This window comes from Gopherus flavomarginatus, chromosome 2, assembly GCF_025201925.1.
Source record: "Gopherus flavomarginatus isolate rGopFla2 chromosome 2, rGopFla2.mat.asm, whole genome shotgun sequence".
In the NCBI taxonomy this organism is placed as follows: domain Eukaryota; kingdom Metazoa; phylum Chordata; order Testudines; family Testudinidae; genus Gopherus; species Gopherus flavomarginatus.
The window spans coordinates 68,407,172-68,430,639 of NC_066618.1; the positions used below are offsets into that span (position 1 = coordinate 68,407,172).

Below are 23,468 nucleotides of genomic sequence, written 5' to 3' on the forward strand. Positions count from 1 at the left end.
AGACGGGCTAGTGAAGGAGCAAGAGAGCTCAGGAACAGGTTTGGGGAGCTGGAAAATGGAGAAGGCACACAGCAGGTGGTCGCTGAAGGTGAGAGGGCAAGGAAGAAGAGAAGAGCAGCTAGCGCTATAAGCAGCAAAGAGTCCTGTGGCACCTTACGGACTAACAAACGTTTTGGAGCATGAGCTTTCGTGGGTGAATACCCACTTCGTCAGATGCATGTGGGTATTCACCCACGAAAGCTCATGCTCCAAAACGTTTGTTAGTCTATAAGGTGCCACAGGACTCTTTGCTGCTTTTACAGATCCAGACTAACATGGCTACCCCTCTGATACTAACCCTATAAGGAGAGGGGAAGAGTCAATGGAGAGGACATCAAACATGAATCCCAGGAAGATACAGGATAGGCTGTGGAGGATTGCAGGGTGAAATAGGAATCGAGAGGACTTGTAGCCAGAGGGAACAGGGGATAGACCGAGGAATCGCACTGTCACCAGCAAAAGGAAGGTCTAAATGATTGGGGACTCCTTACTGAGAATAGGCAGGCCTGTAACCAGAGCTGATCCAGAGAACAGAAGGGTGTGCTGTCTGCCGGGTGCTAAGATATGCGATGTGGACCTGAGGCTGAAGAGGATCCTAATGGGAGCAGAAAAGAATCCGCTGATTGTCCTTCATGTGGAAACAAATGATATGGCTAGATTCTCACTGGAACGTATAAAGGGAGACTATGCCAGGCTGGGGAAGACACTTAAGGAAATCAAGGCTCAGGCGATCTTCAGTGGGATTCTGCCTGTTTCTGGAGAAGGGCAACAAAGGTGTGACAAGATTATGGTGATCAACAGATGGCTCAGGCAGTAGTGCTATAAGGATGGCTTTGGGATTCATGGACAGGGGACTGATCTCTCGGGATGGACTTCACCTGAGTAGGGAGGGAAATAGCCTTCTAGGATGGAGGCTGGCACAACTGATTAAGAGAGCTTTAAATTAGGAATTGCGGGGAGATGGCTGGGAGATGTCCAGGTAATCTCCATGCTGGATTTTAACATTGAAAGGGAAAAAAACAAAGCAAGAAAGGATATTGTCATGAACAGGAGAATGGACGTACAGAGGAAGGGTCGTGTAGATACAATTCTAATAGGTGATACTGGCGGTAGAGTATCTGGGCCTAATCAGGTAAAGAATGTGAGTGAAGCCAAACAGCAAGAATTAAGAAGTTCGTACACCAATGTGAGGAGGCTAAGTAACAAAATGGAGGAACTAGAATTATTGGTGCAGGAAGTGAAACCTGATATTATAGGGATAACAAAAACATGGTGGAACAGAAGTCATGAGTGAAGCATAGGTATTGAAGGATATGTGCTGTTTAGGAAAGACAGAGGTGGCAAAGGTCTTGGAGTAGCATTGCATATCAATAATGAGGTAGACTGTAAAGAAGGGATGGAATGGATAAGACACAGTTTGTCTGGGCAAAAATCACATTGGGGAAGAAAGCTATTAGCGCCTCTCCTGAGAGTGTGCTTGGGGTGTGCTATAGATCACTAGGATCCGACATGGATATGGATAGAGACCTTTTTAATGAATTAAATATTAATGGGAATTGTGTGATCATGGGAGACTAACTTCCTAGATATAGAGTGGAGGACAAGTGCTCAGATTTTCCTAGATGCGATAGCTGATGGATTCCTTCACCAAGTAGTTGCTGAGTCAGCAAGAGGGGATGCCATTTTAGATTTGGGTTTGGTGAGTAATGAGGACCCCATAGAAGAAACAGTTGTAGGGGACAACCCTGGTTTGAGCAATCGTGAGCTAATTCAGTTTAAACTAAATGGAAGGATAAACAAAAACACATCTGTGACTAGGGTTGTTTTTTTTTAAATTTCAAAAGGGCTAACTTTAAATAATTAAGGAAATTAGTTAGGGAAGTAGATTGGACTGAAGAACTTGGAGATCTAAAGTGGAGGAAGCCTGGAATTACTTCAAGTCAAAGAAGCCTGCATCCCAAGAAAGGGGAAAAATTCATAGGTAGGAGTTGCAGACCCAGCTGGATGAGCAAGCATCTCAGAGAGGTGATTAAGAAAAAGCAGAAAGCCTACATGGAATGGAAGATGGGAGTGATCAGCAAGGAAAGCTACCTTATTGAGGTCAGAACATGTAGGGATAAAGTCAGAAAGGCCAAAAGCCAAGCAGAGTTGGACCTTGCAAAGGGAATTAAAACCAACAGTAAAAGGTTCTATAGACATATAAATAAGAAGAAAACAAAGAAAGAAGTGGGACCACTAAACACCGAGGATGAAGTAGAGGTTAAGGATAATCTAGGCATGGCCCAATATCTAAACAAATCATTAGCCTCATTAAAGACTGAGGCAAAGTAAGAGTTTAGGGATAATGGTAGGATGACAAATAGGAATGAGGATATGGAGGTAGATATTACCACATCCAAGGTAGAAGCCAAACTTAAACAGCTTAATGGGACAAAAATCAGGGGACCCAGATAATCTTCATCCAAGAATATTAATGGAACTGGCACATGAAATTGCAAGCCCATTAGCAAGAATTTTTAATGAATCTGTAAACTCAGGGGTTGTACTGTATGGCTAGAGAACTGCTAACAGTTCCTATCTTTAAGAAAGGGAAAAAAAGTGATCCGGGCAACTACAGGCCTGTCAGTTTGATATCTGCAAGGTCCTGAAAAAAATTGAAGGAAAAAGTAGTCAAAAGATATTGAGGTCAATGGTAATTGGGACAAAATACAACATGGTTTTACAAAAGGTAGATTGTGCCAAATCAACCTGATCTCCTCCTTTGAGAAGGTAACACATTTTTCAGACAAAGGAAATGCAATGGATCTAATTTACATCTATTTCAGTAAAGCATCTGATATGGTTCCACATGGGGAATTATTAGCTAAATTGGAAAAGACGGGGATCAATATGAAAATTGAAAGATGGATAAGGAACTGGTTAAAGGGGAGACTACAACGGGTCGTACTGAAAGGTGAATTGTCAGGCTGGAGGGAGGTTACTAGTGGAGTTCCTCAGGGATCAGTTTTGGGACCAATCTTTTTTATTACTGACCTTGGCACAAAGAGTGGGAATGTGCTAATAAAGTTTGCGGATGACACAAAGCTGGGAGGTATTGCCAATACAGAGAAGGATCGGGATATCATATAGCAAGGTCATCCAGATCTTCTGAACTGGAGTAATAGTAACAGGATGAAATTTAATACTGAAAAGTGCAAGGTCATGCATTTAGGGATTAACAACAAGAACTATTGTTATAAACTGGGGAGGCATCAGTTGGAAGTAACAGAGGAGGAGAAGGACCTCAGAGTATTGGTTGATCACAGGATGACTATGAGCCGCCAATGTGATATGGCTGTGAAAAAAGCTAATGTGGTCTTGGGATGCATCAGATGAGGTACTTCCAGTAGACATAAGGAGGTGTTAGAACTGTTATACAAGGCACTGGTGAGACCTCATCTAGAATACGGTGTGCAGTTCTGGTCTCCCATGTTTAAGAAGGATGAATTCAAACTGGAACAGGTACAGAGAAGGGCTACGAGGATGATCTGAGGAATGGAAAAACTGTCATATGAAAGGAGACTCAGAGCTTGGCTTGTTTAGTCTAACCAAAAGAAGGCTGAGGGGAGATATGATTGCTCTCTATAAATGTATCAGAGAAATAATCCCTCTCCCTCCCTGGTATTTATTTAAGCTCACTACCAGTTTGGACACAAGAACAAATGGATATAAACTGGCTATCAGGAAGTTTAGACTTGAAATTAGATGAAGGTTTGTAACCATCAGAGGAGTGAAGTTCTGGAACAGCCTTCCAAGGAGAGTAGTGGGGGCAAAAGACACATCTGGCTTCAAGACTAACCTTGATAAGTTTATGATGGGGGTGGTATAATGGGATAGCCTAATTTTGGCAATTAATTTGTCTTTGACTACTAGCGATAAAATATGCCCAATGGCTTGTGATGGGATGTTAGATGGGGTGGGATCTGAGTTACTATAGAAAATGCTTTCCTGGGTGTCTGGCTGGTGAGTCTTGCCCACATGCTCAGGGTTTAGCTGATCGCCATATTTGGGGTCAGGAGGCATTTTCCTCCAGGGCAGATAGGCAAAAAACCCCAGGGCTTCTGCCTCTCTCTGCAGCATGGGGCACAGGTCACTTGCTGGAAGATTCTCTGCACCTTGAAGTCTTTAAACCATGATTTGACGACTTCAATGACTCAGACGCAGGTTTGAAACAGGAGTGGGTGGGTGACATTTTGTGGCCTGCATTGTGCAAGAGGTCAGATTAGATGATCATAATGGTCCCTTCTGACCTTAAAGTCTATGATTAGCGATTATCTCCTCAGTCAATTCCTTGAGTATTCTAGGATTTATTTCATCAGGCCCTGGTGACTTGAAGACATCTAACTTGTTTAAGTAATTTTTAGCTTGTTCTTCCCCTACTTTAACCTCCGATCCTACCTCATTTTTACTGCCATTCACTATGTTAAACATCCAGTCACTAACCAACCTTTTTGGTGAAAATTGAAACTAAAAATTCATTTAATACTTCTGCCATTTCCCACATTTTCTGTTATTGTTCCCCTCTCCCCTCCATCTCCCACTGAGTAACAGGCCTGCCCTGTCCTTGGTCTTATTCTTGCTTCTAATGTACTTATAGAATGTTTTCTTGTTACCCTTTACATCTCTAGTTAGTTTAATCTCATTTTGTCCTGGGCCTTCCTAATTTTGTCCCTACATATTTGTGTTGTTTATATTCATCCTTTGTAATTTGACCTAGTTTCCACTTTTTGTAGGACTCTTGAGTTTCAGATCATTAATGAACTCCTGGTTAAGCCAGATAATGGTCTGGAGAACTCCCGCCCTCTTCCATCAGAATATTTAGCAACATGATCAGCTGTCTATTGTTTACTGGCAAACAGTTTCTAAACAGCCATGCAACCCAGCAGAAAATCCCCAGAATGTGTGAATGTTGCCAGTATGCATCTTCTTTTAAACAAAGTAGGGCTGTCAATCAAAAAATCACATTAATCATTCTGTTAATAGAATAACACTTATTTAAATATTTTGGATGTTTTCCACATTTTCAAATCTATTGATTTCAATTACAACAGAATACGTAGTGTACAGTGCTCACTTTATATTTATTTTTATTACAAATATTTACACTGTAAAAAATAGTATTCTTCAATCCACCCAATACAAGTACTGTAGTGCAATCTCATTATCATGGAAGTTGAACTTACAAATGTAGAATTATGTACAAAAATAACTGCACTCAAAAACAAAACAATATAAAACACAGAGCCCACAAGTCCACTCAGTCCTACTTCTTTTTCAGACAATCGCTCAAACAAGTTTGTTTACATTTGCAGGAGATAATGCTGCCCGCTTCTTGTTTAAACTGTCACCTGAAAGGGAGAACAGGTGTTTGCATGGCACTGCTGCAGCTGGCATCGCAAGATATTTACATGCCAGATGCACTAAAGATTCATAAGTCCCTTCATGCTTCAACCACCATTCCAAAGGACTTGCATCCATGCTGATGATGAACTCTGCTCAATAAGGATCCAAAGCAGAGCATATTGACGCATGTTCATTTTCATCATCTGAGTCAGATGCAATCAGTAAAAGGTTGATTTTATTTTTGGTGGTCTGGGTCCTATAGTTTCCACATCAGAGACTTCTAAGACTTCTGAAAGCATGGTCCATACCTCACTCCTCTCAGATATTGGAAGGCACTTCAGATTCTTAAACCTTGGGTTGCATGCTGTAGCTATCTTTAGAAATCTCACATTGGTACCTTCTTTGTGTTTTGTCAAATCTGCAGTGAAAGTGTTCTTAAAATGAACAACAACATGTGCTGGGTCATCATCTGAGACTGCTATAACATGAAATATATGGCAGAATGTGGGTAAAACAGAGCAGGAGACATACAATTCTCCCCCATGGAGTTCAGTCACAAATGTAATTAATGCATTATTTTTTAAATGAGCATCATCAGTATGGAAGCATGTCCTCTAGAATAGTTTCCAAAGCATGAAGGGGTCTCTGAATGCATATCTGGTAGTAAATACCTTGCAACACCAGCTGCAAAAGTGCCTTGCAAACACCTGTTCTCACTTTTGAGGTGAGAAGCGGGCAGCTTGTAAATGTAAACAAACTTGTTTAGCCAATCCCAAAGACAAACAAGATAAAGACTGAGTGGTCTTGTAGGCTCTATAAGTTTTAGATTGGCTGAGTGCAGTTACATAACAAAAAGAAAAAAAAAATCTACATTTGTAAGTTGCACTTTCACAAGAGATTTCACTATAGTACTTGTACGAGGTGATAAGCAAAAGAAATGGTATTTTTCAATTCATTTTTACAGTGCAAATATTTGTAATAAAAAAATAGTGAGCACTGTACACTTTGTATTCTCTGTTGTAACTGAAATCAATATATTTGAAAATGTACAAAAACATCCAAAAATATATAATACATTTCAATTGTTTATTAATAGTGCTATTATAATGGAGATTAATCAGGATTCATTTTCAGTTAATCATGTGAGTTAACTTCAATTAATCAACAGCCCTAAAACAAAGAATTTATCAAATCAACTGGAGAAAGATTTGGTGGGGAAAAAAAAGCATTGAACCAACAAATTGAGGCCCAACATCTAGACATCAGAATGTTCAGATATTCTGATTCACGATTAACTTTTTTAATCAATTAAGCCATTTTTAAAAATATGTACCTGATAGTTGTAGGCAGGCTGGTATCCTACAGGAACTTGCTGTTGTATCAGCACAGCTTGCGACCCATAAGGGTATGCCTGGGGGGGAAAAAAACAAAAAAACAAAAAGTTTTTGCATTTCATAGGTTAAAGAGATTAGGTAAAGTACATCTATACTGGGTAGATTTACTAGGTATAATTTCTGGCTCTGGTAAACCTACCAGCACCAGCTGATTGAGATAGCACACTAAAAATAGCTGCCACAGCTACATGGGCAGCAGCATAGGTTAGCTGCCCAAATACATCTGTGGGGAGTCAGGTATACTCAGGGGGGATAGCCCACATAGTCATAGCTACATGCTATTTTTAGCACAGAAGCTTGATGACAGCTAGCATGGGTATGTGTACATGAGCCAGTAGTTACATTTCTGATCGCAGTGTGGACACATCCTAAGTGTCTAAGACCTATTTTCAAAAGGGAACTTAAGGACTTGTCTACACAGCTACCTACAGCGTGGCAAGCCATGCTGTGAATCTACAGCACATCAACTTGCTGTGCAGTAACATCCTGTGTGGCCAGTGTTTATCATAGCCACAGAGTGCAGCTTGGTGGGATTTCACTGCACTGGAGCAGTTTCCATACGGGACATCCCCACTGTAGACCCAAACCTTGGCTTGCCACAGAGTAAGTCAGTCTCACTGAGCCTCAATGAGACTTTTAACATACACCTATCACAGAACTTTCCTTAGGGCTTCTCGACAAATACTGAGTTTGCAGCAAGCTGGCGTGTAAATAATCTAACTCACACTAGCTTTCTGTGCACTAAACATTTATATAGACAAGCCCTTAGTTGTGAGCTGCATTTGAACAGGAATGGAAGTAGTTGCTTCTAACAATGAATTTATTTTAACCAGATTCTGAGTTTAGGCAAAGTAAACAACTCACTTCCACTAGTTTAACATCAACAGAAGTCTGAAGTAGATTGTTCTGAGGATATGCAAGGTTTCAAGCAGTTGAGTTAGAATGAAATATCTGCCCCTCTCTCCAAAGTGTTCCACTACTGAATTTTTTAAAATCCTCCCCCTACTCTCCTTTAACTAAAGATTAATCTAGAACAGCAGTTCTCAAACTGTGGGTCAGGAGCCCAAAATGGGTCACGACTCTGTTTTAATGGGGTCACCAGAGCTGGTGTTAGACTTGCTGGGGCTGAAGCCAAAGTCATATCCCTACTGTTAAGAGACAAAGCCCAAGGGCTTCAGCTCTGGATGGCAGTGCTCAGATTACAGGCCCACTCCCCAGGGCAGTGGGGCTTGGTCTTCGGCTTTGACCCCACACCTGGGGCTCAGGCTTCAGTCCCCCCTCCTGGTGTCATGAAGTAATGTGTTGTCAGAAGGGAGTCACGGTGCAATGAGATTTGAGAACCCCGGTTTTAGAGTTGTTTAATGAGGACTTGCAACTGGAAAACTGAAGTAAGATTTTACAGAGTTTATTTTTGGTTTGTTACAGCTCTTGTTTGATGCTAAATGGTAAAGCCCTTCCAGTCTACTTAAAACTATTTCAGCATATGAGGTATTAGAATCATTCCCATTCCTCAAATTTCCTTCACATTTTAGGGCCAACTCAGTACACATTTACCAAGTATTTTACTTTTAGTAAGTTATTTTCTTAACTCACCGTGGGTTGCATGCCTGTTTACAATAAATATTAGATTTGGTCATATTTAGTAGGCAATGGGGTTTGGGGGAGGTGAGAGGAAAAGCTATTAGGGGATCCGCCCAATGTGGTGTTGGCAGGGAACAAAGCATGATTCCAGCTTAGAAGACTACTGCATAGACATGTATGAGCATGCATTCCATTTCCCCTCATTAGATGTATAAAGATATCACTTAAATGGTGATACTGGTCATGCCCACAATAATGGTATATATTACAGGAGTGAGTGCAATATTTGCGTTTTACACAAAGGTACTGTACCAATCCAGAAGCAAACTGTTTTGCCCGGAGAAAGTGTTGATAGAGCCAGCTTTGCTGTTCCATACTTGTTAATAAAAGGGATGCAGTACACTAGTCCTCTAACTTACTCTCAAGCGAAAATCAAGAAGATTTTTCAAATAAGTTTCTCAGCTCAAGTGTTATGTGAAGAATTGTGTGCTTTGGGAGCAACCTCCAAACTACTCAAGATCTCTTATAAGCTAGGTTACTTCCTCCATTCCCTTTTCTTGCTCCATTCTGTAGCATTACCAGGCCGAAGATTTTTGCCAGAAGCTAGGAATGGGCAACAGGGGATGGATCACTTCATGCTTACCTGTTCTGTTCATTCCCTCTGAAGCACTTGGCACTGGGCACAGTCAGAAGACGACAGGATACTGAGCTAGATGGACCTTTGGTCCGACCCAGTAGGACCATTCTTATGCTTTAGCTTTATTTGAAATCAACAATCTCCCTAAATACAATGCTTCCTTAGCTCTCATCCACTTGTGCTACACTGATGACATCATCATCTGGACCCATGGTAAAGAGGCCCTTGAGGAATTCCACCAAGATTTCAACGATTTCCACCCTACCATCAACCTCAGCCTGGACCAATCCACACACGAGGTCCACTTCCTAGACCAGGGGTCAGCAACTTTTCAGAAGTGGTGTGCCAAGTCTTCATTTATTCACTCTAATTTAAGGTTTTGCATGCCGGTAATACATTTTAACGTTTTTAGAAGGTCTCTCTCTAAGTCTATAAACTATTGTTGTATGTAAAGTAAACACTTTTTAAAAATGTTTAAGAAGCTTCGTTTAAAATTAAATTAAGATGCAGATCTTCTCAGTTTAGTGCAGTGGTTCTTAACCTGGGGTGCATGCACCCCCTGGGGCAGGGCTGGTGCAAGGATATTTTGCACCCGAGGCAAAACTTCCACCTTGCACTGCCCCCATCCCCTTGCACATCAGTTCATTGAGGGGCAAATCCCAAAGAGCCTTTATAGACACCAGGGGCCAGCCGTGCCCAAGAGCACCTTCCCAGATTAGGTTCCCCTCCTCGCTGCCCCCTGAACTCCCTGAGAGGCTGCACAGAGCGTCCCGCTTGCGGCAGCAGTGAGCCCCAGCCATGGAGGGGCTGGTGCAGTGCAGGGGGGAAGCAGCCCTGCAAAGGTGGCAGTGCTGCTAGCGGGCAGCAGCCGTGCCCCCCCCCACTGCCCCTCCTGCCCAGGCTGTGGCCCGGCACCCCACAGCGGCTCCTGCAGGCTTCAGTGGATGTATGCGGGCGATAGCCCTCATGAGCCCCCCGGCTCCCCCCTCACCTAGGGTTACCATATTTCAACAATCAAAAAGTGGGGAGAGCCCTGCTCTAGCTCTGCCCCCATCCACTCCCTCCCATCCCCGTCAGAACCCCCTCTCTCCTTGTCCCCTGACTGCCCCCTCCTGAGACACTCCCCACCCTAACTGCCCCCGAAGGACCCTATCCCCTACCTGTCCCCTGACTGCCCCAACTCTTATCTACATCCCTCCCCCAGACAGACCCCCAGGACTCCCACACCTCATCCAACCACTCCCCACCCCCTGACAGATCCCCAGAACTGTCGACCCAACCAACCCTCCCCCTGCTCCCCAACTTCCCTCCGGGACTCCCCTTACCATGCCCATGCCAGTGAGACACTGGCTCCACATGGAGGCAAAACTCCAGCTCCATGTGGAGTGCTGAGGCTGTGGGAGGGGCAGCAGAGGCTCACACTCCCAGCAGCCATAGAGCCGAGCACAGTGAGGGAGGAGCCGGGGGGGCGCACCTGCCCGGGCTGCGACCCAGTGCTTCCCACCCCGGGGGGGGGGGGGAAGGGGGCGAAGGGGACTCCTGCAGCAGATGCATGCAGGCAGTGGTCCCCGTGCACCCCTCGGCTTCCCCCTCGCTGCGCTCGGGCTCTGCAGCTCCCAGGAGTGCAAGCGACCACCGCCACCCCTCCCACAGCAGGCTCAGGGCCCCACGCCCTGGTGGCTCACACTCCCGGGAGCTGCAGAACCCGAGCGTGGTGAGGGGAGAGCCAGGGGGCACGCCTGCCATCAGTCTGGGGTCCCAGCCACCGGCCCCGCTCAGCTTCCTGCTGGCTGAGTGAACGGAACCCCAGGCTGGCAGGATGCTGAGTGGGGCCAGCAGCCAGGACCCTGCTGCCAGGCAAAAATCGGCTCGCATGCCACCTTTGGCACGTGTGCTGTAGGTTGCCGACAACTGTCCTAGACACTATGATGCTAATAAGCGATAGTCACATAAACACCACCCTATATCAGAAACCTACTGACCACTATATTTATCTACATGCCTTCAGCTTTCATCCAGACCACACCACACGATCCACTGTCTACAGCCAAGCTCTGAGATACAACCGCGTTTGCGCCGATCCCTCAGATGGAGACAAACACCTAAAGAATCTCTATAGAGTTTGCTTAAAAACTGTAATACCTACCTGATGAAGAGAAGAAACAGATTGACAGAGCCAGAAGGGTACTGAGAAGTCACCTACTACAAGACAAGCCCAATAAAGAAAGTAACAGAATGCCACTAGCTGTCACCTACAGCCCCCAACTAAACCAGCACATCATCAAGGATCCACAACCTATCCTGAAGGACGATCCATCACTCTCACAGACCTTGGGAGACAGGCCAGTCTTTGCCTAGAGACAGCTCCCCAACCTGAAGCAAATACTCACCAGCAACTACACACCACACAACAAAAACACCAGCCCAGGAACCAAACCCTGCTACAAACCTCAGTGCCAAGTCTGTGCACATATCTATTCAAGGGGCACTATCACAGGACCTAACCACATCAGCCACACCATCCGGGGCTCGTTCACCTGAACATCTACCAACCTGATATATGCCATCATGTGCCAGCAATGCCTCTCTGCCATGTACACTGGCCAAACCAGACAGTCTCTACACAAAAGAATAAATGGACACAAATCTGACATCAGGAATCATAACATTCAAAAACCAGCAGAACACTTCAGTCTCTCTGGTCACTCAGTAACAGACCTAAAAGTGGCAATTCAACAAAAAAAACCCTTCAAAAACAGACTCCAACGTGAAGCTACAAAACTGGAATTAATTTGCGATCTGGATACCATCAGATTAGGCCTGAATAAAGACTGGGAGTGGCTGGGTGATTAAAAAACCTAGACTTAATTTCCCCAATACTAATTTCTCCTTACTGTTACTCACACCTTATTGTCAATTGTCTGTAATGAGCCATTCTCTTATTTCAAAAAAGAGATTTTTCCTCCCTTGGTATCCTGCTGTTAATTGATTTATGTCGTTAGACTGACCTCACATTTGGTAAAGCAATCCCGCCCATCCTTTCATATATTTATACCTGCTCTTGTATTTTTCACTTCATTCATCTGATGAAGTGGGTTCTAGCCCACAAAAGCTTATGCCCAAATATATCTGTTAGTCTCTAAGGTGTCACAAGGACTCCTCACTGTTTTTCTTAGCTACAAAGTAAGCTTCCACAGTACAGAGGTACTTTGTGGGTTAGTAACTGGCTGCAGATACCAAGATTCTATAAAGCAGAAGACTAATCTGAAAGACATATTGAGGCGGTACTTCTAAAGCAGGCAGCACTGTCAATTTAGAGGACAATACTGTCCGCACTTGGCTTATTTGCTATTGTTACAGCTATATTTTCATTTTTAGGGGTCTGAATGTCAAAAATTCAAGTTCCTATTGTACATATTTCAGAGGCCATGCAAGTGTGGCTCTCAAAAGTGTTACATTCTAGTGCTTTGAAGAACTCAGTTATGATCTAAGATCAGACCATAAAGAAATAATCTTACCTGAACGTACTGAGTTACTGGACTCATCATAGCTGGGGGAGGCATGTATGTTTCTGTGTTTTGATTACTCCACACACTATGAAACTGTGGCACAGGAGGATTAAAACCCAGATGTCTGGGTTGCACGTGGTAAGCACCTAGTTTAGAGAGACAAAGGAAAGATGATCCAAAACGGTTTAACAGTAGTTTAGGCCCAAAATTAAGGTTTTGTTTGAGTTCAGATATGTATTTTTCCATGAATTTTTTAAATTTAAATTTAAAAAAGTAGTGCAGGATAACTGATCAGTTCAGCAGTGTTTGCAACATACATGCTGGGGCATTTTGATAGTACAAAATTTATCATAGTTTGCTCTCTTTGCCAAAACCAAGTAAAAAAAAAAGTCTCAGTACTGACTGGTAATTACTTAGATTTTAGTTTAGTTGTAGTACTTTTAATACTAATAAAGCAAGATTGTAAATATCACAGATAAATAAATTACTTTAATATCTTACATATAAGCCAGCATCCTTTCATGAGGAAACAAGTTAAAGTTCCAGTCTAGATGTACTTACATAAATTCTGTTGTTTTCTGATTGCTGGGCCCAGCTTCAGTTTTTTACCATGGAAGTTTATTTGTGACTGGGGTGGTGGTGTGGGAAGGGGGGAGAGGGGAAACACAGAAAAACCATCTTACTATACTTTCAGATTCAATGACAGGTCAATAATTATTTTTACATCAATCTAAAAGTACACCTACATTTACAGCAGCATGTAGAGTACAGAGACCGCATGCACACCTAGCATGGGTATAAATAGCAGCGTGGACAGTGAGGTACAGCTTAGAAGAGTAGAGTTCCCTACATACCTGAACACCCAGGGTATATAAACTACTCTGCTCAAGCACACTGCTATTTTTAGTAGTCTAGCGTCTCACTGCTATAGCCTTTTTCCACAGCCGTGAGGCTACAGTTCTCTTGTACTCTCTCTCTCTCTCATTTCTATCAGTTAATAGTGCAGATTTTACATAATTTGGTCAGTGTATCTTGCCCTTAACTACTCGAGTGTGTTTGAACGGCAGCTAGGAGTGGAAAGAATGGACTTTGAACAGACACCTCCACACAATAAATCTAAAAACGTGTTAGTCTTATTTTTGGCTAAGTAAGTTGTGTAAAAAAATCCCACTTCAAGAGCAGGGATGATTTTAGAAAGATTGTAATCAGCTATTTTGAATGCTCAGTCTTAAACTTTGCCTCTTCCTATTAATCTAGTCCAGATTCTCATTTAATCTTTAGACAGCTCAATTTTCCTGTTATTACCCCCACAAACCAACCACCGTACTGCATTCTTTGTTACAGAATACAGATATGAATATGAACATCCTCAAATAGCTAAGTAACTTACTTCCACTATTTTCTGAACATCCACATTGTCCAAAAAGGATACAAATCCATATCTGTAAAGGAAAAAAAGTTCAGTGTGACTACTGCACAACCCACAAGCCTGTTTTGAACAAGACTCAAAAGCATAAAATTGGGTTACTGTATGCCAAAAGATAGTCAAGTCCAAGTCAATATCCTTCCCTTGGACTCTGCAAACCAAAAACCGATGCGAAGGTGTATTTATTACAAGGTGCCAGCTAGCATCCAGTTAAAAGATTTGATTCTCATTTCAGACTGGGTGCGACCTGGTGCAATTCACTTAATCTCTGTCTTCATTTCCCCAATTTGGGAAACTGGGATAGTATGTGGTCCCATCACAGAGTTGATGTGAGACTTAGAGCAACAGGAGTTTATTATATTAAGTATGGACAACTGTCATAAACAGATAGCTAAGGGTTAATGTCTCTTTCACCTGAAAAAAAAAAAAAGTAACCTGAAGCACCTGACCAGAGGACCAATCAGGAAACAGGATTTTTTCAGCTCTGGGTGGAGGGAAGTTTGTGTGTGAGTCCTTTGTTCTTGGTCTTCTGCCTGTATGCTCTCTCGGCTATGAGGGGATTTCTATTTCTTGCTTTCTAATCTTCTGTTTCCCAGTTGTAAGTACAAAGCATCAGCTAGTGATTTATATGGTTTTTTTTTGTATTTACATGTCTATAGCTGCTGGAGTGCTTTGAATTGTATTCTTTTTGAATAAGGCTGTTTATTCAATATTCTTTTAAGCAATTGACCCTGTATTTCTCACCTTAATACAGAGAGACCATTTTTATGTATTTTTCTTTTTATATAAAGCTTTCTTTTAAGACCTGTTGGAGTTTTTCTTTAGTGGAGAACTCTAGGGAATTGAGTCTGCAGCTCACCAGGGAATTGGTGGGAGGAAGAAGTCAGGGGGAAATCGGTGTGTGTTAGATTTACTAGCCTGACTTTGCATTCCCTCTGGGTGAAGAGGGAAGTGCTTGTGTTTCCCGGCTGGAAACGGGGGAGGGTGGAATCCCTCTGCTTAGATTCATGGAGGTTGCTTCTGTGTATCTCTCCAGGAACACCTGGAGGGGGGAAGGGAAAAGGTTTATTTCCCTTTGTTGTGAGACTCAAGGGATTTGGGTCTTGGGGTCCCCAGGGAAGGTTTTTGTGGGAACCAGAGTGCCCCAAAACACTCTAATTTTTTGGGTGGTGGCAGCTTTACCAGGTCCAAGCTGGTAACTAAGCTTGGAGGCTTTCATGCTAACCCCCATATTTTGGACACTAAGGTCCAAATCTGGGACTAGGTTATGATAACACAGTAGTTTTAAATCAAAATTAGTCTTCTGTCTAGCACATTACCAATAACCAAGACTTCCAGTTATCCAGGGTACATCACAACTTGCAGGGGAAAGTTTGGGGCAAGAGGTATAGAGAAGCTGACAGAAGAGTTCTTTCCAGCTCCAAAAGCTCATGCCTAGGAAGTGGATCCATGATTCCTCTGGGTGAGCAATAACGTAAGAAACTGGGCTAAAAAGATAAGAATTTCATCCCATCCCATCAATAACTGGCTGCATTTGGCAGACAAGGAAAGTTTGAAGCTTTGCTTCCACCAATTCAGCAGTTATATGCCCTATATGCCCCCTGAAAAGCAAGATTTATTAAGTAAGCTAAAACATACCATATTATTCTTTACAAAATCAGCTATACTTAAACTGAGTTATACGAGCCAACTGCTTAACTGTAATTCACCACTTCTAGAAGTAGGGATACAGACAGGGCTCAAGTATTTTAACAGTGTGTTGTAGGGTTGAGTTAGTCCAACTCTCCATGTGGTACTGCTTCCTCTGGTGATTTATGGCTATCAACTTTACTAGGTTAGAAAAGGCTTTAATGACCCAAGGCAAGTCATTCATGTTCTACTTACCCTTTGGAAACACCAGTTCTATCAGTGATTATCTTCACTTCTTTCACTGTACCATATCGTGCAAAGAAGCTTCTAATTTCTGTTTCATCCATCTAAGGAACAGAATTTGTTAGCTTAAAAAAAAAAAGAGATACATCACTGGCCACCACAAGAAAGTCTTAACTCCTTTTGCAAACTTGTGTTCAACTGTTTGAAGTGGTTTACAGAAGCAGGTGCCACTTTCAAACACATCCACCACTGTTGCACAATTCAGTGCTGCTCACTTAGTTCAGGGATAAAACTGAAACTGAACTCAGATCTCTCACAGCAGTGCAATACCATAAAACTGGTAGATGCCATGGGATCAGCCACGTCCTAAAAGAAGTCTGTTTTCTGCTCTCCCCGCCCCAAAAAAAACAGTCCAACCACTACAGAATATATGTGAAAGTTAAGACATGTAAATACCCTTATATCAATTCCACCAACAAAGACTGTGTTCGGCATGATTTTTCCTTCTGGTAAAACATATCCTTGACTGGTTGTTGACGACAACTGGGTGTTATCCTCCCTGGAGATGCTTGCACATTGGGACTCTGGATTTGCTGCAGACTGCAAGTTTGATAAAGTACATATTATAATTGTTTATATACTACATTTTAGGATACTAAAACTTCAAAGTGTTCCCATGGACACAATACTTTCCATTTCCAGTTTACTCTATTTGGAACAGAAATGTCTCAAATAATTTTCTGAAAAACATATGTTCTGAATTAATTCTATTTCATGGGCTGGTTTTTCAGTATTTATTCTCTTTACCTAGCACTAAGCTGAATTTAGAATAGATTAAGTAGGTTTAGTTAAAACTGCTTTTCCTCAAAGGTCCATGGTCACTTTAAACGTATACTAATTCTACAATGAAACTGTTGAAAAATGCACTTCAATATCTATCAAATGGGATTTAAGAAAGAGTTAGCCAACATAGAAGACTGCCAGATCTGCTTGCAGAGTTCCAGAATTCTACATTATCCTAGCCAAAAAAATCCTTAAACAATTAATGCAGCACTTGTGTATGAGCAATCCCAGAACAAAACCCAGCAGCTACACATGGAAGAAATTTATCTTAAAAAAAAAAAAAAAAAAAAAAAGTTATAGCCACTACAACTAGCTCTTAACAGGATCACATTACTATGATCCCTTTTAGAAGGAGAAATTTTGTACTCTGTCACAATTTAAAGTTACATCAAATCAGAGGTCTATCAAGATCTGCAACTGTCTTAAACAGTCTGAATAGTTTAAGATTATGTGACTTGTAAAAATCACTTACATTTGTAATAGAGAGTGTACACACAGGCCACCATGTCTCCCCCCTCCCCACATATATAAACAGGAAGAAACACATTCAAAGAACAATCTTAAGTCAAGCACTCAAAAGCTAAATAGTAGAATTAAGGGTGCCCGTGCAACTTTTAATTGCATGCATTTATGTTTATACATTATGATACAGTCTTTAATTACATAATCACATACTATTTTCCACAGGACCCCAGCTTCACTTAGTGCAAAGAATGGATGGAACTCAATGAACAAACAACTATACAGTATTTTGTTCAAAGACCATAAAGCCATGAGTGGCCCCTTGCTTTTACTGCACACCATTCAAACCATGCTCCAAAGAATGAATTATTAGTTTCCTCATGGGCTTTTCTATGGCACTCACTGTAGTATCAGCGAGCTTCACAGTTGTGAAGCTATATTACCATCTCACTTCATGTGGGTGTTGTGATAAAAGCTGCACAAAGTTCTTCAAATAAAAATGCATTTTTAGAGTACTAAAACTATTTACCAATTTAACCCCAATTTTTGAATAGTTTCAACTAAAAAACCCTGATTTTCTCCCAAAGAAGTGTTCATTCAACTCAATGTTTTGTTTAGAAAATTGTCCATTTGAATTAAGTCAAAACTATTTCAAAATTGTTTTCTGGTTTTTCATTTTGGCAAGAAACAAAAAGTCAGTTTTAAACCAAAACAAACGGATTATTTATATTCTCTCACTACACTAAACTCAATTATTTAGTCAGATCTAATTATCCTAATTTTAGCCATAGGGAAAATGGAATCACAACGAAGGTCAAAAGCATCCACTAAGCTTGGGTGCCTAGGGTCTGATTTTTCAAATAAAATTTAATACATGGCACCTCATATGTTCAAAGCACAGCTACCATGAACTTCAGCTACAACTGAGTGATCAGCACTTTTGCAAATTAGAACCCACAGGTCCAAGCTGAGCATGCAAAAAAACACTCAACCCCAAAACAAAAAAACCTGAGCGTACAGTTAGTGGCCAAACTTATAACGTGTGGTTTAAGTAGCTTGCCTAGCATGACACAGAACATCCTTGTGGCAGAGGCAGGGATAGAATCGCTGCCCAAGGTAGCATTCAATTGCCTTAACCATAAGACCATCTTCTTCCTTCCTCTGGTCCCCTGCTTCATTTACCACACAGTTTTGGTTCACTGACTTTCACTACCATCATTTTTTTCCATTTCTTGATCCCTGCAACTTGTTGTCTGGGTTCTCTGGCCCGCCCTTCCTTCCAGTTGATGGGGAGGGCCTTTAGCTCTGGGCAGGCTTAGGTCTACCATCTCCCAGAACCACAGGTACACAGTTTTGGCCCTTTGACCTTCACTCCCTTCTCCAGTTTTTTTTGGTTTTGTTTTTAAACTTGTTATCCCCATTACTCACATGCAACCTAGGTCCAATGGCTCATTTCCCTCAGCTAAGAGGGCAGGTCTTTAGCTGTGGCAGGCCTAGCCCAGCCTGTCTCACTATCCACAAACAGTACACACACTATATCAGCTCTATGACCTTCACTCCCCTGCCCCTTTTTGTCCTCTCAGAGGAGAGGATGGGCCTTTTGGGCAAGTATTCCTAGTATCTGCAATAGGTACATGCATGCTCAATATCTACAGCAAATGGGGGGGGGGGGGTCCTATAGCCTTCTTCCATTCACAATCCTGATTCATTCTCATAGCAGGTTCAGCCTGTGCACTGAATGATGGAGTCCAGGGCGGGGGAGGGGGGGCAGTAAATGATCATGTAATCAAAGACAGTCACAATACAGATGCACAAGGCAGACAAATTAAGTTTGAACAGCCAACCTTAATTCTGGCATTTCTCTAACTTCTGAGTTTGACTTTGCAAACTTAATATTCTTTTCATGAAGTTGTGTGCAAGTGATTTCCTGGGCTTTTTTTTTTTTTTTTTTTAATAGAGAACACAAAGCTAACTGAAAAGCAAAAATTCCATCAGGTGGCTCATGACACCCACAGGAGTTATCCACAGGACTGGAACCGGTGGTCAAACTATGGCCCTCAGGCCACATCCAGCCCACAGGACCCTCCTGCCCAGCCCCTGAGCTCCTGGCCCAGGAGGCTCGACCCCGGTCCCTCCCCTACTCTTCCCTCCCCCCGACCGCAGCCTCAGCTCACTCCACTGCCGGTGCAATGCTCTGGGCGGTGAGGTTGTGAGCTCCTGGGGCACCGCAGCTGCCTGTCCTGCTGCTCTGGGCAGCGCGGCTGCAGCACCGCCAGCCACCAGTGCTCTAGGCAGCACAGTAAGGGAGCACTCTATGGCAGGGGAGTTTGGGGTGGTGGTCAGGGTGTGGACAGGGGTTGGGGTGGTCCGAGGGCAGGGAACAAGGGGGCTGAATGAGGGCAGGGGTCCCAGGGGGCAGTCAGGAATGAGAGGAGGGGTTGGGTGGTGTGGCAGGGGGCAGTCAGTGGTGGGGGCTGTCAGGGCACAGGGAAGTTGGATGGGGCAGGAGTCCCTGGGGGGGCTGTCGGGGGCGAGAAAGCAGGAGGGGTCAGACAGGGGGTGGGGCTGGGCCACACCTGGCTGTTTGGGGATGGTACAGCCTCCACTAACCGGCCCGCCACACAATTTTGGAAACCTGATGCAGCCCTCCAGCCAAAAAGTTTGTCCGCCCCTGCTTTAAATCCAGCCAGATCTCTGCCACTTGTGACACTGAAGAAACTGATAGCAGTAGAGGTTGGCAGTCTCAGTGTGGACCAACACTAGAGGGGAACTTGACACACACTTTGTCAATGGGTTTCAAACATTTGTCAAAAGCAGAACACAGACTTGAGTCTTAGGGTCCACTGCTGCTGCAGATCCAGCTTCCCCCTTAACCCCAACTCAGTGCTATCTGTTCCACACAGATCCCTCTGCTTCTTCACCACAAACTCCCTGCCTAGCCAGGCCCAGGCTCCACCCCCAAACTCTATTATTTGAATCCCAAACTCTTCATCCATCCCTGGCTCCTCACCCAAACCTGTCCCAGTCAACAAGAGTCAAGGAACAAAGCGGTATCCTCAACATTGAATCCTTAATGATGCAGTCACTTCCTGGGCAAACACCATTAATTATTCCCCTAAGCCTCACCGCCCTAAAGGAGTAAATTTAAAATCTGAGAGAGCAGCAGCACAACTTCCAAGCCCTCAAAAAGAAGTAAGTCTTGACTGGTTGAGCCTTTTGTACAAACAAAATACTTCTTAAAAATAGGTAGCAACACCACAAGAATTAATGCCAGAACCAAGTTGTAGAGTATCATCTGCAAAAAGGTCAGTGTATCTGTGTAATGGCCCCATGAATGCAGTCCCTTAAACATTTTCAATAAAGGTAAGCATTTGTAGATTGAGAGGACTTTTCCCATGGCATTTTTACTCAGATTTTTGCATACCAAGAAACAAATATTGCTGTATCAAGAAAATTGAATACAATGCAATCTTTGTGCATGAACTAAGACAACTTTTATAGAATGTTATATACGTAGCTTCCCACAAGACTGCTACAGCAAGACTAGCTATTTCCCTGGATATACCTATAGGATCCTCATCTTTTTGTGCCTGGCTATTAAAGAGTTCCAGTTTCTCTAAGCAAACTCATGGAATGGTAGTCAAATTTAGTGGAAATCAGCAATGGAGTTTTGTTAGCTTTTCAACTCTACTTCCAGAGCCCTTCAAAACCCTTTTAGGCTAGAGCTATCATTTAAATATCCAGATACAATTACTAAATGCAATTACTTTTGCACTCTTTAAAATGATAACTTTTCATAATTAGGATACCTAGCAGACATGTGGTAATTGTATGGAAACTCATCCTCAGTTTAGCTACATCCTAAGTTTTCAGTACAGTTTGACCAAAGGTAGCTATCAAATGCAAAAGTAGAAACCAGCAACCTCAGCTTGTTTCCTGCAGGTGTCCCTGCCATTAATTTCATATTCACAGGAATGAAGTGCTACTGTACATGACGAAGTATTTCTCCTCAATGGTGTTACACAGAAAGGACTGGGCACTTCTCTTTCATCTCTTTTCGTAAGAGAAACTTCCTTGATTCTTCAAGGTACACATCTATCTGATTTACAGACAAGGGTGCTCATATAGGTCGATCTTCCTTCTCCCCCCTCCCATTATTCATCTGTGTTTTTCTTTCAAGCCATTTGTCCCTCCATAACAGCCTTCCGCTATAATTGGAGAGATGGGCTAGACATCCCTTATGGTTTTCCTGCTGTGATTAATGTCCCACCTCATACTACACAGCTACAGAAACGGGAGTGAAATGAGACTATAAAAAAGAAAATACTTTTCTGGACTGTCAAAAGGAGTTATCTTCAACTGAGGGGGGAAAGCCAGCAGGGAAAGAACAAGAGTATGCCAGGCATCTATGGGAAAAGCAGCAAAAAGGTAAGAGAAGCCTCAGTGCTGTGGTAAATAATATTTTATGTTACTTCCTTTCTTTTGTTTCGTTTCTCTGGAAGATGAGCTCCAAACATTTGCGGGAACAGGATCAAAGTAATACTAAATGAATGTAGCACCAAAGTTATATCAGAGATCTTCAACAGGATCCAGTGTGAAGGAAAACATCCACCTGCCATGACAGCTCTCTCCTATGTAAGAAGTACCACAATGTTCCACTCTGTAAATCTTCCTGATGCCCGTGTAGGCAATACATCTGGGGGCAATACTGAGATTTAGACTGCATTGCCATCAGGATGCAAAACATAACACCTAGCTCTGGGTGGACATGGTTCTTACTGGACCTGGACGACTCGAAATCTGTTTAAGCCAGCCTCTAACCAAATCAGGACTCAAACCAGAAGATGCCAGTGGCTGTGAAGAAAAACAGTATAATTATCTCCAGTTATTGGTCCCCTCTCAGATGCTGTTTGTCCACTTTCTGCTTGCAAGTGCACAATTGGGGGAGTTGGGGGAGGGAGAAGGTTTCTTCTTGTCTCTTGGCTGTGTTTTGAAGATAAGGAAGCAGCTGAAATCAAATAAAATACCTGAGCTGCTAATTTGAAGTGGCAGGGAGTTTTCAGAGAAGAGGCCTTTACTTTGAAAGTCAATCCCCATGCCGGCTCTGAAAAAATAAGTTTGACTTTCTAGGCACACAAGACCTATACCTGAATGCATGCTTTACAGAGGGGGATACTACCAAGGCAGGGGTGGTAAACCTGTGGCTCTGGAGCCACATGCAGCTCTTCAGAAGTTGATGTGCAGTCTGGGGCTGGAGCTACAGATGCCAACCTTCCAATGTGCCAGGGGGTGCTCACTGCTCAACCCCAGGCTCTGCCACAGGCCCTGCCCCCACTCCACTCCTTCCCCTGAGCCTGCCGTACCCTCACTCCTCCCCTCCAATCCTCCCAGAGTTTCCTGCATGCCACAAAACAGGAGATTGGGCTATACCTATAGGATATCAAAGGAATAGGGAGAAAGTGGGAGGCACTGATCAGCAGGGTTGCTGGTGGGCAGGAGGCACTGGGAGCTGGGGGGCGGAGGCAGCTGATGGCAGACTGCTGACATATTACTATGGCTCTTTGGCAATGTACATTGGTAAATTCTGGCTCCTTCTCAGGCTCAGGTTGGTCACCCCTGTACCAAGGGAATGAAGCTCTCATTGCAGCTGCTGAGAGGAACCTTCTCTTCCTCTTTCCTTCCAAGCTTCAGAGCCCTCCTCACTATTGCAAAGGGAGTCTGTTACACTATCTTTCCACAGCATTTTGAGTGTCTCCAATACCTGCCACAACTCATGGCTTCGTAAGCAGAGTGAAAAATGACAATTGCCATTTTTGCTAGTTCCTACAAGATTCTGAACCGCAACACTTAAAGTACCCACAGTCCACTTAATTCCACATTGTTACAGCTGCCTGACAATACCATGAGCAGCAGCAGAGGCACTGGAGACATTTTTCTTTGATCTCAGGAAGACCACACTACATCATTTTACATTCAGAAGGTTAACTTGAACCATAAGGCTAAAAAAATGTAATTCATTTAGTTAAAGGTAACTTTACAAAGTGTAATTTGACTTAAAACAGATGTTTACATCTTTCCCTGCTTTTTTTTAAACTGTCATTGTTCTTCTGTGAAGTCTGTTTTACAGTATTCAGAAAAAATATTTTAAACTGCTATAGCCATTATACATTAATTCAATGGCTATCGGGGTACTTCTCCTCAGGTGGCTGAAGGCTTTTTCAGCCTTTTGCCTCTCAATGAATCAGTCATCTACTAGTCTATTATGTACATCTTGCAGTGACTTGTATTGCTATACTTTAGACACTTTTCCACTAGTTTAGACA

The 23,468-nt window shown here is 42.9% G+C and overlaps 1 protein-coding gene across 1 annotated transcript in view; it reads right to left on the bottom strand.

The window, feature by feature from the left end:
* DAZL (deleted in azoospermia like) overlaps positions 1-23,468 on the bottom strand; it is a 51,413-nt gene that overhangs the window by 22,318 nt on the left and 5,627 nt on the right. Inside the window, exons 2-7 of the mRNA XM_050938526.1 lie at positions 16,297-16,440; positions 15,853-15,944; positions 13,933-13,984; positions 13,104-13,170; positions 12,552-12,688; positions 6,755-6,832 (exon numbers count right to left, since the gene is read on the bottom strand). Coding sequence (XP_050794483.1) covers positions 6,755-6,832; positions 12,552-12,688; positions 13,104-13,170; positions 13,933-13,984; positions 15,853-15,944; positions 16,297-16,440 — 570 coding nt within the window. The remainder of the gene's footprint in view (positions 1-6,754; positions 6,833-12,551; positions 12,689-13,103; positions 13,171-13,932; positions 13,985-15,852; positions 15,945-16,296; positions 16,441-23,468) is intronic.